This window comes from Chelmon rostratus, chromosome 3, assembly GCF_017976325.1.
Source record: "Chelmon rostratus isolate fCheRos1 chromosome 3, fCheRos1.pri, whole genome shotgun sequence".
Classification (NCBI taxonomy): Eukaryota; Metazoa; Chordata; class Actinopteri; order Chaetodontiformes; family Chaetodontidae; genus Chelmon; species Chelmon rostratus.
In genome coordinates this window covers 10,189,858-10,207,530 of record NC_055660.1, presented here as the reverse complement: position 1 = coordinate 10,207,530, position 17,673 = coordinate 10,189,858, and the positions used below count along the sequence as shown (strand labels likewise).

The following is a 17,673-nucleotide window of genomic DNA, read 5'->3' as shown; positions in this document are numbered from 1 at the left end:
ACATGTTGGCTGTTGTAATTCATGTTATAATTCATGCACTGTTTGCAGCAGTGAGATCACGTCCTCCTCAGTGGAAACTGACATCACACATGTCCGACCCCTGAGATCATCATTATCAGTGTGAGAACAGCGGAGGGAGGAAACACACCGAGCCGCCATCTGGTTCTGAGGACAGATGTATTGCAGCTATACGTTCCAGATGTGCCGACTCTACAAGGACGTTCCGCTTCCTGTCGAGGACTGAGCGTAGGACTGGAAAACCTTCACAGCAGCAGCAGCAGCAGCAGCTGGCGCTGAGCCAGGAGATCTTCTTTTGCAATCCACATCTACAGCATTTTCAAACCCAACGTCACTCTGAATGCTCAAACTCAAAGCTTGAAGAGTGTCGCTGCAGAGCTGATAATTACTGAGGCACCTCAGACCAACAGGATGTCACTCATTTTAGGGGTAGGAGGGGTACTTAGAGACAGTTAAAAGTGGGGGGTGGGTGCTTTACAGACTGAAAACTCACAGCGATCACACTGTGGGAAAACACAGCAGAAGAGGCTGAATGACAGATAATGACAGTCTGACATTTTATTCTGAAAGTCTCTATTACTACAAACTCTTGTCTGGACGACAAGAGACGTCCAGACGATGGAGATCCAAAAGATAAGAAAGACAAATGCATCAGGCTTTGTTTTAGATATAAGTATGTAAAATGATGCATCTAAAATATATTCCACTGGATGGTCATAAAACCACCAGTCGCAGGTCCTGCTAGTGTCCCCTAGAGGCTGAAATGTTCATTACAGCCCACATTGTGCAACATGTTGGACAAAGCAAATGTACTGATGACTGTCTTCACCAGGAAAATGAAGCACTTGTTGTTTTTCTCAAATGAACGAAACCCATGTTTATGTTCAACAGCAAAACAGGAAGTAGTTTTGGCTTCGACACCTGAGACCACAGTTCACATGCACGAAGCATGAAAAGGATCCCTGACATCCACGTACTTTTGTTGGCCTAATCTTAAAGGATCAGGCTTCCATTTGCACACCCAAACCACCAACATGTTAGTCCACCACTCAATACTGATTGAGGCTCTCAACTCTAAGCCCATCTTGCAAATAGTTCATTTGTTTGGGACTATTTTCAGCAGTGGATTAATCCACCGCTATATCAGCCGTTTGTGAAGGCACTATCAAAAAGCATACTCGAAAATGTGATGTAGTTAGATGGTGCTCGAAAAGATGTCATGAAATCAGAATAAAAATGGGTTCATCCTCTGTGAGGTCTGACAGTGCTCATCATATCTATTGACCAGCTACCCATTAAACTTTGACTTTTCTTGTGTAAAAGTAAGAAATATCAATCAGACGGAGTTCTGGAATCTGAAGGTTGCTGTTAAATAGGCCTGATTATTAAATCTTAATGTTTTTTTCAGACCAGATTTTGAAAAGTGTTGTAAGCTGGCTTTGCATGTCTGGTCTGAATCCTGTCCACTGATTTTCAGAAGATTATATTCCTCAATGTATGAGGACAAAAAAAGTCTTGACATCGTCGTATCACACTGACTGTAGTTTGCTGAGATCGCTCTGTGGACAGAGGGAGAGATTCAACCAATCAACTGAGAGACCAAACAATATGTGGGGTAAAGCCAACAGGACACCAAGCATCCATCTATTTTCAGTCCTGTATGTGAACACAAGCCCAAAGTTTCACTGATTTATCCTCCAACAACAAACTTAATTACATGTCTGCGCAGAATTAAACAGTGAGACCTTTGCGATGTCCCGTCACCTTCCTGCCAGGACCCTGAGTGACCTGTGTGGTCTGACGCTTGTTTTAACAGGCGGATAGAAAACAAATGGTGACGTGACTGAAACAGAGAAGAAAAAACACTCATGGTGTGGATGCATCAGGGTGTAGACGAGGTTCAGCAGTGAAAAAATAGCGAAGGGTTCATTTCATGAAGCTGTCTTTTCTTTACACGCATCTTGTGGTGTTTTTTTCTGTTACTGTTTTGTTTTCTTAACTTCTTCAGTTGTTGTTATGCATAGTAATTTCTATAGAATACAGTTTATGCAGTGAGAACAGACAAAAATATTGTATTTTATACTATGATGGAATGATACTGCCAAATTATCCACAGAAAAATATTCTTCAGACATTTTGATACGTTATACGGAGCCACACAAGTCCAATACTCACTCTCTTCTGGCTCTGTTTTTGGTCTCCACCAGCTACTGAGGGAAACATCTCAGTGTTTAGCTGCTAAATGCTCCACTATGTTCACCAGCTAATCTCAGACTTTAATCAGTGGGAACTCTTGTGGTCTGAAGTCTTGTCTCAAAGCTCATTTTAACCCTTCACAGCCCTGACATGACTGACACATGTCTGTTCATGTTTTTATTCACAAATTCTAAACGTGTAAACACATGTAGATGGAAACTCAAAGACAGATTAACATATAAGGAGCTGCTTCTATTGTTCGTCTACGTCACCCCCACCTGGAGGTGCCCTATTACCTCCAGGTGGCCCCAGACCCAGAAAGCAGCCAGTCCTCCAGTGCTGCAGTGTTACTACATGACCACAAGTTTTCTGTGTCTCTATTAGTTTGGAGTTCACTTGATTAAACAACTTTATTTAGGAATGTGCTCCATGTGAGCAAAATATGAAGCAACACAATTTTTAGTTCTGTTTTAAATTTGTAAACTAGATGACACAGGGACCCTCTACAGTCACAACCCAATCGTTAGGTAATAATGAGGGACCCGCCTCTGTAGATATTCAGTCTGTATTACACAACAAAATCTGCATTCAGTCAGAGTACCAGATAATGAATCTGGGGCTTTTAGGGGCCCCCAGGGTCTGAGGCCGCAAGGCAGTCACCCACTTTTCCTGTCTGGTAAATCGGCTTTGTTAAACAACAACTTTATACTTCATTATTTCTTTCACGCCTCAAGACAATGAAAACAAGTTGTATTGAACTGAATATAAAAACAACAAAAGTTCAGCTTGTTGGAAACAGGAGCAGATGTGTTTCACAACAAGTGTAGATGCTCCAATCTGGATTAGCTGTCACATGACCTGAGGAATGCAGTCACAGTGTGTGTGTGTGTGTGTGTGTGTGTGTGTGTGTGTGTGTGTTTGTGTGTGTGTTTGTGTGTGTGTCGGCTTGATGAAAGGCTTATCTGTGTTGGCTTTTAATTGACTCACATTCCAGCCTCCGTTCGCATTTTCACAGAGAATCTCAAACCTCCGACGCTCTGAGTGATCCGAACAAACAAACCTGCAGCAGCAATGGAACTGAATACATTCATTCAAGTACTGCCCTTAAGTACAAATTTGAGATACTTGTACTTTCAACTGACCTACAATTTTCATGCCACAGTCTACTTTTCACTCCACTGTATTTATCTGACAGCTTTAGTTACTTTAAAAATTAAGATTTACACAAAACATATGAAGTTTATAGAATATGATGTTTTGTTATAAATTAAACTACCTTACAGTTAGAAGTACTGCTGAAACAATTAGTCAATTAAGTAATTGACATAAAATTAATTATCAGCTATTTTAATAATGGTTAAAGTCATTTTTCATGTAAAAACATTTCATGTTTCCTGTTTATAAAATGTGAAGATTTGCTGCTTTTCCTTTGAATGATTTGAATGTATTTGTACTAATGTTGAGGTTTGGACTGTTGTTTGGACTGAACACACATTGTGAAGGCGTCACTTTGGGCTCTGAGTCATTGTGACCCCATTTCTCACTTTTTTCACAAAGTTTTCAAACCAAACAATCAATTGATTCATGGAGAATATTATCAGCAGATTCATCCAAAATGAAAAGAATCATTAGGTGCAGTCTTATAGAAAATATTTAAAAATGAGCTCCAACTCAACCAACTCCAACAGTAAAATCCTGCTTTTACATGAATGCATGAGTCAGAATAATCTAATAATGTCATATATAATAGTAGAACAGTCACAGGGAACATTTTACTGCACTGAGTACTTTTACTCTGAATACTTAAATACATTTTCCTATTTGTACTTTCACTAAATAAACATTTTCAATGCAGAACTTTTACTTGCAACAGAGTATTTTACAATGTAGTATTAGTACTTTTACTGAAGTAAAGATCTGAGTATTTGTTCCCACACCAACACTTCAACGTGTCACCACTAAACCACAAATCAAACAATCAGAGTCTGAAGCCAGCAGCACTGATGTGGATCTAAAAACCAAGAGAAAAGACTCTTATTTTGTCAACAGTTACAAAATGCGTGGAGATGATGAAGAGCAAATAGAACACCTTATCAGGTGTCAACAAACACAGAACGAGCAGACAAAGCGATCAAAGACTGCAGTGAGCAGACGATTCACTTATCAAACAAATCAATCAGGCCCAGGCTCGCCGCTGAGAATGTGCATTTGAAATAGTTGAAATAGCTGAAATACCCAAATAAGTTGAAGTGGCAGTCGAAAAACGATATCTATATAAGATTGCAGTAAAAGCTGAAGTGCTGATGTGTCAGTTTGAGTGTCAAATGAAGCTGAAGCTGAAGTTCAAGCATTGACAGAAGATGAAATTATTAGAGTGAAGCTGTAAATGAAGTGGAAGTAACAATATTGCCAGTCCAAGTGTAAAACCAAAATATGAAATCAGCTGAAGTGTGGGCTGAAGCATGATCACTGCACTAAAGAGTGTAAGTTGTGGGAATTAGAAATGATGAAGAATGATTCGATTGCAGCTGTTTAAATATGAAAAAAATGAGACCTCAAAGGAGTTGAGGTGTCACTTAAAGCAGGAGATGATAGTGATACTGATTGACCAGAAAACCTTATCAGGTGTCAACAAACAGACCGAGAGATGACAAAGACTGAAAGTGACCACTAGCAGAAGGGCACTTAAGCAGATAGAGCAATTAAAGCTGAATCAGTAATCAATTATGAACTAATTATAAAAATTACTAAATTTAAAAACCACTCTCATTTCATAGTGAATAAAGACGAGAATGAAGAGGAGAATAAAAAGCTTCAAAATGTCTTCAGGATCTTTGTCTATGAACATGCTCCTTAATGTAAGAATTAAATAACAGAATTTAATGCAAAATTCCCCCTAAAAACACCCTAATTTAACTGAGAGGTTGGAGGTCTTTAATTATTGAAGAATTACAGCAGAGTGTAATCAGTGATATGAGATGTTTTCACAGTTGAAAATGAAGAGATGCTGTATTTTGTGTCAAGTGTTAAAGGTGGTTCGTCATGTTTATCAAGTCAAAGCAATAAATATCTGCCGAGTCACTGTTTAATGTTAGGAAGCAGAAAAACTGTCTTTGTTAAAATATCCTCATTTTTGTTAATCTGAACATTTTATGACATGACTGATTAGCTGACAAAAAATCATAATGGATATTTGAAGACACTGACTCATGACGAATCTCATTTGAATTTCAGTCATTTTAAGTTCGATTTGATGTGGTTTTATTTCTGAAATGCAGCTTTATTTTCGTCTTTTTTAAATTTCTGTTGAAAACGTGTTGAAACCCTGACCCAACAGCCGTCAGTCATCCGAGTTTTAACTGGAGTTCAACTGGAAACCGAACGAGTGAGTTTTAGGTTTTTAAAGCCGAAACCAGGTTTGATTTTTACTCTGTTTTCTGATGATCTGTCGGACTGATTCTCAGCTCTTCTTCAGCTTTGATGAATGAACATCATGATTAAATTAAATTAAATGGCCTCTTTCACAGAAAAAACACCAGCAGCTGGATGTTGAACTCACATAAACTTTGTCGAAGGTTTGGCCGAAGAAGAACAGGGATGCGTTCAGAGGCAGCTCGGCGGTGGAGTCCGAGCCGGGCTGCAGCTGCTGGTCTCCGGCGTCTTCTCCGAACTCAAACAGCTCCTCCAGCTGCAGAGCCCGGGCGAAAACACTCAGGCTCAGCAGGCACGTCCAGACCCACAACCAGCTCCGGGACCCGGGACTCATCTTCTCTCTACAGACCTCTCTCTCAGACCAGCGGTGTACCCCAGTGAAGAAAGCCGGGGAGGAGGTGAGGGCAGCGGCGGCACAGACAGCGGTGGACTGAAGAGGGTGGAGGTGCGGGCGGGAGTGATGAATGGATGGAGGAACAGCGAGAGTAACAACACGGGGGGCATTTAAGTAACAACAAGTGGACTTCCGGTCAACTTTTTCAAAACTAAGGTCTCAACGTGAAACAAAAAAGATCGACTTGTTCTTCAGACTGAGGTGTAAATGTGAGTCGAAGCTACGAGTGCCGGTAGTTGTAGGAAGAACACGAACAGAGAAACTCCACAGAGACTTTATTCTGCAAATGTTTTTAGGTTTCTTAGTCTGTAGGTGTGTAGAAAGTGTTAGAAGCTCTTGTTTTGGTAGAAAGTCAACCGGAAGTCTTGACGTTTTTTAACTTTAGGCAATAGTCTCGTGTGAATAAAGTTTTTAATCTTCACTTCAGTAAACAAAAAGATGCCGTTTCCACGTTCAGCAGTAATTAATAAACCAAGAGTCAAAATAACATTCTGAGAGACATTAATTAAAGAAATGTTAAAAGATAATGTTTTTACATAATCAGAACATGTCATCTGAAACCGTGATTTGTTTACGTGTGTCTTTGCTCGTTATCCTCACTCACTAATAAATCTTCATTCTGAGAGCAACTCCTCATTTGTTGGTCATTATTTCGCATTTTATCCTCTTCCTTTTTAATACAGCGCAGCTACTTTCATTGTAAACCAGATCTATTTATGTAAATGTCTTTTTTATCATTTGTAATTCTTGACTTTTGAGCCTCTTCTTTGTCCTCATTTATTGTGACCGTTATTCACGAAAATATCAAGGTTAATTCCGTGTACGTGACAGTCTACATTGGCATAAACCGGATTCTGTGTTTTCTGTGTTCATTTATCATTATGTCAGTTTAACGTTAACATTATAACAACAACCCTGCTGCAGAGAAAATCCCTGACACGTTATGCTGTTTTTATGCTCTTAAAACAGCAACTTGTTGCTGCACACAACACAACCCAGTTTTCAGAAATTACGGTTCATCAGTTTGCACTGAGCCAGGATGCTGGCGCCACCTGGTGGACATAGAGTCTAACTTCATACTTACAATCCACTACAGTTATCTAATTACTTTATTTTATTTTATGTAACTAACGACCATGATCACGTGGTGTGGATCACAAAGAGAACATACGACAGAACAAATGGCTGAAGATGAAGGTGATGTTGTTATACTTTGTGTGAGGTGAGAAAAACCACAGTCTTATCTGTCTTCACCTGTAAGACCCAAGGTGACGCATGTGCACTCATATTATACAGGCTGAGCCAAAAGTTGCACAATCTTCCCCTGAGTTCACTCTCTTTACTTTCTATCAGCCTGCACTTGTTTCATTAATGCTCATCATGCTGCAGCTTCAAACCTTTCAGCTCCTTCACTGTGACACACTGTTCTGTGCCGCAGTGTGTTTCTCCAACACTGTTGCCGCTTCATGAGAATCTGAATATTTCATATATCCAAATGTATGTTGTGGATACTTCAAGTGAGGCTGAATAAGAACGCGAGGAGGTCAGTGAGTTTAATAACTGTCGGCTCCACAGAACAAGATTTAAAAAGTTCCCTGATCCCTCACTGAGCTCTACAATATTTATGTTCTGTCAAGTTGGATTTAGTCCTGGAAGATTTCTTTTCAAAACTACATTACAAATACATACTTGTAATTGCTATATCTAAGAAGATCTGACTTTAACTGATCAACATCAGTGATTTTTTTTATTCTTTAGTGAAGATGAAGCAGTATGTGTTCACCAGGAAACCTTTGATTTTAAAGTTTAATAATTTTTTTCAAACTCATTTCTTGTCATGATGTGTTACCACATTATCTGTCAGTTTTGGAAGAAGTACTCAGATCCTTTACTCAACTACAAGTACTGAAACATGTTACATTCAGAATCCTACTTAAGTAAGTGTATGTCTGTATTATCAGAAAAATGTATTTAAACTGTCAGCAGGAAAACTACAATAATATTCTCAGCTTCATGTAGGAAAAGTATCAACAGTAAAAATACAGTAGTATTGTCAGCTTCATGTTGTAAAAGTACAGTAGTATTGTCAGCTTTGTGCAGTAGAAGAACAGTTGTACGGTCAGCTTCATACAGTAACAGTGCAGTACTATTGTCAGCTCCATGCAGTGAAATTATACTAGAATTGTCAGCTTCATGTAGTAAAAGTACTGGTTGTGCAGTAAAATGTCTCATGTGACTGATATCTGATTCTGTGTGACATTATTAGATTGCTAATACTGACGCATCAATGTTGGAGCAGCATTTTACTGTTGGAGCTGCTTCAGGTGGAGCTACTTTCAACTACTTTATGTACAGTTAGCTAGTTTAGTCCAGTGGTGCCCAACCCAGAGGGTCACCAGATAAATCTGAGGGGTCATCAGATAATTAAAGAGAAATAAGAAAACACAAACACGCTTTCAGTTTGTAATTTTTGATATTTTTTTTTTTATGTACAGGACGATTTCCCTCATTTGGCAATGACAAACAAACAATGACTTAAATGAAGAAATCTGACTTTTGAGGGCAAATGTCTCCTTCAATGTGATACTGCCTTTGAATAAGAAATCACAAAAGGGCTGGACACACCGATTGGATGGTATTTTATATGTTATAGTTATAGAGTGGTTTTGCTTGACACCTTTTGACTTTGTGATGTTCCTTTACAGCCTGTCATCTTCCTTCCTGTGGTCTCCAGGTAAATTTCCTCGTTTATTTCTGTTGTATTTTATAGTTTGTATCTGCTTTTTTGGGGGGTAAAATCTTAATTGGAAAGTCACTCGAAATCAAATCTGTCAGATAAACTTAGTGGACTAGAAGTGGTAAGGAAGTAAATGGAAATTCAAGGTACAAGAACCTCAAAATTGTACTTCAGTACAGTACTTGAGTTACTTTCCACCACTGTGTACAGTTACATACAACACTGTGCAGGTCACATACTGTGGATACTATGACCTGCATCAATTACAATAACTGTAAACTAACTTAATTTGAAAAATAAATAATTATATTTTGCCTTTCTTCTTTCTTTCTTTTCTCCTAAATAAAGGAAGCAAAGTCCTCATGCCTCCATATCTAACATATTCAGTATTCATGCAGTATATATATATATATATATATATATATATATATATATATATATATATATATATATATATATATATATATAGAGAGAGAGAGAGAGAGAGAGAGGAGTGTTGTATATTATCTATAAGATATTCAGGTAACACATTACATGAAACACAACTGCTGCTTGGTAAACAGCCATATTCAGTTTAGGGATACATGAGGACACATTAAAAGCCTAAATATAAATCATCTCTTTTCAATCTGAGGATGATCTGGGACAAACATCTACAGGCCTAAAATGATATTTGGTTCAAATCGACGTCGTCTCACAGCATGAAAGGAAAAGACAGAAGCAGAGCGGAGGATAGAAATGGAGCTGCAGGAGTGTGTATCTTTGCCGTCAGCGTGTTGAGATGAGCTGCACAGCTTCCTCTATTATCTAACAACCTGCTGTTATATAATAACAGAAGAAAAACTGCAGCGAGAGAAGAGGAGGAGGAGGAGGAGGAGAAGGTCTATATTAGGCTTTGACTGATATCAGGGTGGATATCGGCCATTCATTCATACTCCAGTCTGGCAGGATGATAAATCTCGATTTACCACAGAACTGATCAATACTGTTCAGGTTGTGTGCATGTACGCAAACTCCACGTTCACTGATCCAAGCGTTAGAAAACAATATATTTAGACTATGAAGAGATTTGGGGAGAATGTTTTGGCATAAAGAAAGATAAACATATAAAGAGAAATGGAAACTGTTCATCACAGCCCTGGATAACGTGCTGAATTAATCCAATTTGCACCACATTTAGTTCATTTGACGCCATTATTGTGATCATTTCAGGCGAGAGTTTAACGTGGGCTGAACTTTGACATGTGAGCACACACCATCAACATGCAAACCGTCTGAAAAGTGTTGACCTTTAATGGACAGACACACTGAAGTGGCCACAATGGAGGAAGCTAGTTGCTTTTCATACAGTTTTCATTCAGCAAAGCCCTGGAGGACGTTCGCAGTCAGCTGCTGGAGAAAATCAAGCGTGTGACCGAGTTGTCTTAAATCTGCTTTGCATCTGGCTGATTCGTGAAGTCCTTAATGTTTGTTTCAACGTTCATTACAGAAGAAAATAATAGCTCAAAAATTCCTATTAAAAGTTTAATTTATTCACTCATTCATTAATTCATTTGCTAATTCAGCCAATCTTTCAGCCACTCATTCACTTACACATCTGTTTATTATTCATTCAGTTCTCCTTTCATTCATCCATCCACTCATTCATTTAGTCATTTATTTTCCTTCACTCGGTCATGTGTAACTCAATTGTTTATTCATTAGTTTGTTCATTCATCAAGTTTTCACTCAATAATTTATTTGTTCATTTATCCATCGACCCGTTCATTCAGTGGTTCACTTATTTTTCGTTCATTTACTCATTTGTCAGTCATTTATCTGTCCATTTATTTCATTCATTCATCCTATTATTCATTCATGTTGTTTTTTAGTTCATTCATTCTCTGCAAAGCGTTCCTAAAAATACAATTAAACTTTCACATTTGTCAGAAACTGCTGCCAAAAAACACGTTCGTCTATATCCACCAGTATCTGTCTGATACTCGCCAGCGAAAAATGGTATCGGTCGAAGCCGCCTGTATGATGCTGCTGAGTGTGTGTGTGTGTGTGTGTGTGTGTGTGTGTGTGGTAGGTGGTACCACAGATCCCAGTTTACCTCTCTCTCCTTCCAGATCCATCTCTCCACCTTCATCTTCTCTCTGCAGCATCCCTCCTCCCGCTCAGCCAATCACCTGCCGGGGAGTGTGATCATGTGACCGGCGCCACCAATAGCTCTCCACCAGGCACCGGCAAAAAGAGGGGAGGTGTCTCTCCTCCTCCTCCTCTTTGTGAGTCAGACGCCGTGTCTGGAGGAGAGTCCATGGATGCAAAGGATCCGTCTAACGAGTCGAGACACGGTTCTTTTTCTTCCCCCGGAGATCAGAGGCTGCTGCTCCGTCTCTAACCGCCTCTCCCTCCCTCCCTCACAGGGGGGATGAATGGGGAGGAAATGGAGGGGAACCCGGCACAGGAGCAGCAGCATGCCGGTAACGGCACCCACCTCCCTCCCCCTCCCACCATCATGCCGGCCATCCCCCCCTATGTGAAGCTGGGTCTGACCATCGCCTACACCATCTTCTACTCGCTGCTCTTCGCCTTCGTCTACGCCCAGCTGTGGCTGGTGCTGCGATACCGACACAAGCGGTTCAGCTACCAGACGGCCTTCCTGTTCCTGTGTCTGCTGTGGGCCGCCCTGCGAGCCCTCCTCTTCTCCTTCTACTTCAGAGACTGTGTGACCGCCAACGCGCTCGGACCCTTCGCCTTCTGGCTGCTCTACTGCTTCCCCGTCTGCCTGCAGTTCTTCACGCTCAGCCTCATGAACCTCTACTGTGCACAGGTGAGGGGGCGCTGCCGCTGGAGGAGGAGACACTGACACTGGCAGCTTAAAGTCAGGCCCACAGAGTTCTTTAAAGAGTAGCATAACAGCAGCTCTGGTGCTTTAACTCCTCGCTGCAGTGATGTAGGAGTGAACTCCGGGGTGTGTTAGTACACCGTGACATCACTGCTGGGTGTGGTTACAGGTGCAGCAGGGCTCACTCCTGACCACACCCATCAGTGATGCAACAGTCGTGAAACTTTCAACCAGAGAGGGCAGTGCAGCACCGCCTCTCAGCCTGGTGTAAAATGACTCCTGAGCCTCTTTAACCCTGCTGGACCTGTCAGTGGGTCCATCAGTGTCAAGTATTGCTCAAGCACCCAAAACCTAATCAGGATTCCGATCCAGATCTTAGAGCCGCCACACACCAAATAATTTAGGACAATGCTTCTGCAATGATGCACAAGACCAGCGCTACTGATTCCAGACTTCTGATTTGTTCACCCATTCAAATACGGTGTTGTGCTCATTGACAGTTATTTATTGGACTCTTGGATAGATGGACACAGCTGTACGGGTTGTTGTTATCCAACTTATCGAAGTAGTCACTCTTAGGCCTTGACGACATACAACACAAATACTTTTAAAAACAGATATTTTCCCTTTCTGTTCAGAAAAAAAATTCTGTCCACAGGGCCTTTATTTCTATTTTCTGTGCACACACAATGCAAAAACGGTTCCACACGCTCAAACAACAGCAGATAATTATTTGCAGTTACGTAACACCTTTCCTGCGCACAGCCTAGCAGTGCTGACCGTAAACTAACCAGCAGTCCTGCACTGTTTCAGACGCGTGCACATTACTCAAAGCAAGTACATGCGAAATGAGGTGTTTTACATGGACACACTGATACACAGGAACCAGAGTTAAAAAAAAACAAAAAAAACAACTGTTTTAATGATGTAAAAACACTGTTTGCCTGTGAGGCCCAAAAGCAGACGAAAATGTATCCGTATGATCAAGGCCTTAAACTGCCGTTAAAAAGTCTTTGAATATAGAAGATACAGCAGGTCATACAAGTGGTTTAGCCTAAACGCTACTTATGAGTAAAGTGTTCAGAAGCTACAGAAAATATATTTGATGGAACATCACTTCGGTGTGTCACAGTGGCTAATTCTGAAACAGCACTACCAGAACAGACCGACATGAAATATATTGGCGTTATGTGAAGTAGCGTTCTGCATCGCGGCCTATAACTGATTCCTGAATGGAGTTGCAGAGCAAAAAAAGAGAGTTTGAGGGAGCAGTTAAAACGCAGCCACATAGCCGGCCGATCACTTCATTTTTCTGTGGCTAATTCCACGGCTGTAGCTCGCTCTGTGGGGCGCTGGTGTCCTTGTTAATTACCCCCACGGTGCTGTGACTGATCTCCATCAGAAAACAGCTGTCGAGGGGCGCGACCCCTGATCTATTTGAATCACTGAACAAACTGGGGATGAGATTCAGAAGTCTGCGACCAGGCTGAAGAAACACATCTTACTCTGACTGTTTCTGTTTTTCCCCTCACAGGTTTACTTTAAGGCAAAGTCCAAGTACTCACCTGCACTGCTGAAGTACAGGTAACCTCTGCAACTGACTCCTTCTGACTGAGAACCTCAGTTCAGCTGTTGCCACAATCTACCTCCAAAACTTTACACAAAGTGTTCCAATAAATCAGATTAAGCATGAAATGAAACAGTGACTGTTTTAGAATAACCTCCATGTTTAAAATGCAGTACCAGGTTACAGGTGGTACTTTGTCCTGACCAGCTCTCCCCCTGCAGACTTCCTCTGTACCTGGTCTTCTTGGGCGTCAGTCTCCTCTTCCTGGTGGTTAACCTGGTCTGCGCCCTCCTGGTCAAAATGACCGCGGCTGACGTCAAGACCATCGTCCTGGTGAGGGTCACCATCAACGACAGCCTGTTCGTCCTCTGCGCCGTCTCGCTGTCCGTCTGCCTTTACAAGGTCGCCAAGATGTCGCTGGCCAACATCTACCTGGAGTCAAAGGTAAACTCACAGGTTTCTCTGAAAATCCAGGTTTTCCATGACTGCGAGGAATCCTTTCTAAATATCATTATGAGACATGCAATTAAAAATTGAATTAAAATGAATAATAATGAGTTTTACCTTGGTGTGCAGGGGACGTCGGTGTGTCAGGTGACTCTGATTGGCATCATGGTGGTGCTGCTGTACGCATCACGGGCTTGTTACAACCTGGTGGTTCTCGCCCTCACCGACATCGAGACCATCAACTCCTTCGACTATGACTGGTACAACGTCTCAGACCAGGTGGGTTTTTTTGGACTCTAAACAGGCCACAGGTGTCTGCACATGTGGCGTTTCACTGGTTAAAGGAGTCTAAAATGCGTCTGTCTGTGTGTATCCAGGCAGACTTGCGGTCGTCGCTGGGAGACGCCGGTTACATCGTGTTTGGGGTGATTCTGTTCGTCTGGGAGCTGCTGCCCACCTCGCTGGTCGTCTTCTTCTTTAGGGTCCGACGGCCACCTCAGGAAAGGGTCAGTCATCCTGGCAGGGTCAGGTGACCTCTGTCTTCCAAAATGCTTGGTTGTTTTTTTTGCCGCATCGTGGCTCTAGTGTTGAAATGTCAGAGTTGGCTGGGAGATCCACTATTTTGGTCCATATTTGGAGAAATATCTCAACAACACTTCTCCTGACTTTGGTGATCCATTAACTTTTTCTCTCCAACCTCCAAGAGGTTCACATTTTTGATTTTTAGTGACATATCTAAGCAACTATCAGATGGATTGGCATACAGTAAAACATTTTGTTTGATGATCCTGACTTTTCCATTTTCATTTAACACCATCATCAGGGCAATGTTTTAATTTGTCCCATACTTCGGTTTATGACCAAATACCTGCAAATTAACCATCATCCATAGCTGTAATTTTTGTGTTTACTCCTAATTAAGAAATGTAAGCAAGCTAAGACCTAAATTAAGATGGTGAATATGGTAAATATAATAGCATGCTGACATTTTCATTTAGCTTAAAGCACGGCTGTGTCTAAGCAGAGCTTCTAAGGCTGCTCACACAGCTGTAGACTTTATTACTAATACACATAAATTCAGCATATTGGCCTTTTACCACATTACAATACTGTTGCATGTCTCTTACATACATTCAGCAGTTTTCTAATAAATTAAGCTTTTAGTTGTAGCAATGATCACATTTTGCCAAAGGAATCACTTTGGGAAGAACAACAGCATTGATGAGTGATTTTGCTGCCTTTGCCTGCATGGCTGCACTGTAAAAATGTGGATTATTTACGCCTTTAAAGTCCTGTATATATTATGCTGATGGATCCTTTCTGTGAGAAGATGATCAGTCCAGGAGCATCTTTGCTGTTAGATGATGAATTTGATCTTGTGAGCGCAGCCTCACAGCAGAGCTTCTGTGTTTAGTGTTCATTGACGATGTCTCCTCATTTCCACAGAGCACTGCCGGGATACCAAACCACGTCCTCTCCTCCAGAGGATATTTCTTCGACAACCCCCGCCGGTACGACAGTGACGATGACCTGGCGTGGAGCATTCCTCCCCAGAATGCATCAGCAAGGTGCGAACATCATCACAGATCTCACGATTTCCCCGTTGTGGTATTTCTGAACTCAGTTTCATTAAAGCAGCTGTAACCAACAGTACTGAACCAGCTGACTGGCAGTTTCTCGTCTCTCTGACAGTCTTTCCTCCGACTGCTACGACTGGAGCAGCCGCCACAGCAGCTTCACTGTGCACACCAACAGCGACGAGCAGCGCCTGACCGCCGCCGCTGCCGGAGAGCTCCACCCTTACCCATAATTCCTCTCTTCACTGTACAGCATCACTCTGCACTTTGACACCGATCAGTTATTGTGTTTCCTGTTATCACTGATGTACCAGTTTGTAGAGTCACAGTAGAGAATTTAGAGAAAATACTATGAAGTCCAGCAGGGCTCCTAGACAGTCATAATCAGGTTGCTAAAATGTTTGGCCTTTGTCACTGCAGTGCCTCTCAGGCCGCTCCAGTGCACAGTCACAGTCCAACAACAGATCCAGTGCTGGTCAGCGCTTGTTAAAGTGTTTCTGTTGCATGTGGATTAGGATCATTGATCAAAATACACACAGTGACAGAAAATCATGCTGATTTGCTGATGGAGGCCTTGAGGTTTGGAGAGTAAATAAATACAGTTCATTCATGTTCAGGTTTGCACAAAGACAAAATGCACACAATTTCAGGTGTGTCAGTGTCAAATTAACCAGGTTATGACCTGGTTGTGGACTGCATTAGTGAAAAATCTGTATGAGCTGAGCCTCCACTGTTATATTCTTGAAAACAAGAATCCAGAACAGTTCAGGAAGTAAAATGCTTCATAGATAATAACACAAACAAAGGGAACAAAAAAAAAAGACCCAAGACCCAAGTCCACAGTCCATTTTAGCAACTCTGTGAAGCTGCACTTTGACACAGCGCTGCTCAGGTAAATGCTAGCAACAGCATGCTCCCAATCAGAATGCTAACATGCTAATGGCAGGCAGGTATAATCTTGATCATGTTCAGTGTGTTAGCATGCTAACATGCTAATTTTGGATTACACAGATTATAATCCATATTTCAGATCTGAAGAAAATAAAAAAGTATAAAACAGTCAGTGTTTTGATCACTATGTTTCTCTACAATAAAAATACATGTAAGTGGATCCACATCCAAGTTGTCCAGACGTTTTTCCTGACAAACGCTGTGTAGGAGCCCTGCTTCAGAGGAAGTCCGTGTTTTCTAGAGCCACAGTATGTAGGTGATGCCGTGATGAATGTTTTAGAGAATGTTTCTTGATCATTTGGGGAGTTTTACAAATAACTATTATTCAGGCCGTCGAGTAGAGCTGACACAACAGCAAACAAACACTCCAGATGTTACTGTCATTTGTAAGATTTCTGAGTGGTGAGTGCGTCCACCCTTCCAAACAATGTTACAGGTTAATAAAGGTTTAGTTTTTTATATAAACTCCAGCCTGTGAACAGTTTCAAACACGGAGCTGATAGACAGTTTAATGTCCTGTCCTGAATAATCTTTGAAAAACTCCTCGAGTCATTTACGGAGGTTTTTGACTGGAAGAGACAAAACTGTCAAAGCTGGAAAACAAATGCATCATAACGCACATGTGCACTGTTTGATTTAACATGATCAATATCCTGTAAATATCAATAAGCAGACAGTTGAACACCTCTGTGTTGTTTTGATGTTCACCTCAAAATATTCACATACTGTATTAACACGTCATTTAATCTTGGATTGAGTTTAAATTTGATGTCTTTTTTGATAAAGACATTTATCATCTGTGACAATAAGTGAGTGTTGATAAATAAAGTTTTTTTTCTTTTTATTTAAAAATCTTCCGAAACTCTGGAAAGACGAAACCTGACAAAAACGGATTTTAAACTCAACCCATCATCACATTTTTGTGAATGCGGACTTTTGTTTTGCAGTGTCGACATTTCTTTAACTGTGCTGAGGAAAAAAGCTTAAAGTCTATATTTCTAACAAAGCTATTTGTACAGCCACAGAGTTGCTCAGAGATCATGTGTTTTGTTGTTGAGCTTTTTTGTGTTTGTGGTTTGTGGCGCATCGACACAAAAAGCAACACTTCAATAAAATGAGCTTCTGGTTGTCATCACAACAAGCGTGTTGATTTCTTGATCCCTTCACTATAATGAGAAATTTCTTCTGTTTTTTGAATCCTTTTGGGTAGAGATGGAACAAAACAAACCAGATTTAACACATTGTGAGTCTGAAGTGCTGATAGCTCTGTCTGTCTGTCTGACTACTAGGTGGTTTGCTGAGATGTTTCACTGTGGACCGAGGTGCTGGACAGACAGACAATTGCAGCCAAATACCTGCAGAACAACATTCCCATCAGCCTCAGTTGCACTCAAATAGGCAGATATTAGCAAGCTAACATGCTAAACTAAGATAGTGAACATAGTCAACATTATACCTGTTAAACACCAGCATGCTAGAACTGTCGTCAGCATGCTAGCATTTCGTATAGCCTCACAGAGAAGC

The 17,673-nt window shown here is 41.0% G+C and overlaps 2 protein-coding genes across 2 annotated transcripts in view; one reads left to right on the top strand and one right to left on the bottom strand.

The window, feature by feature from the left end:
- The window catches only part of LOC121603796 (nidogen-1-like), a 34,486-nt gene extending 28,506 nt beyond the window's left edge, over positions 1-5,980 (bottom strand). The window contains exon 1 of the mRNA XM_041933014.1: positions 5,774-5,980. Within this exon, the coding sequence (XP_041788948.1) occupies positions 5,774-5,980 (207 nt within the window). The remainder of the gene's footprint in view (positions 1-5,773) is intronic.
- A 5,210-nt stretch (positions 5,981-11,190) lies between these two features.
- On the top strand, positions 11,191-15,431 carry gpr137bb (G protein-coupled receptor 137Bb). The gene is made up of 7 exons (XM_041933024.1): positions 11,191-11,592; positions 13,142-13,191; positions 13,396-13,618; positions 13,751-13,900; positions 13,999-14,127; positions 15,068-15,189; positions 15,314-15,431. Exons 1-7 carry the CDS (start codon positions 11,191-11,193, stop codon positions 15,429-15,431), a joined length of 1,194 nt encoding a protein of 397 aa, XP_041788958.1.
- The last annotated feature ends 2,242 nt before the right edge of the window (positions 15,432-17,673 follow it).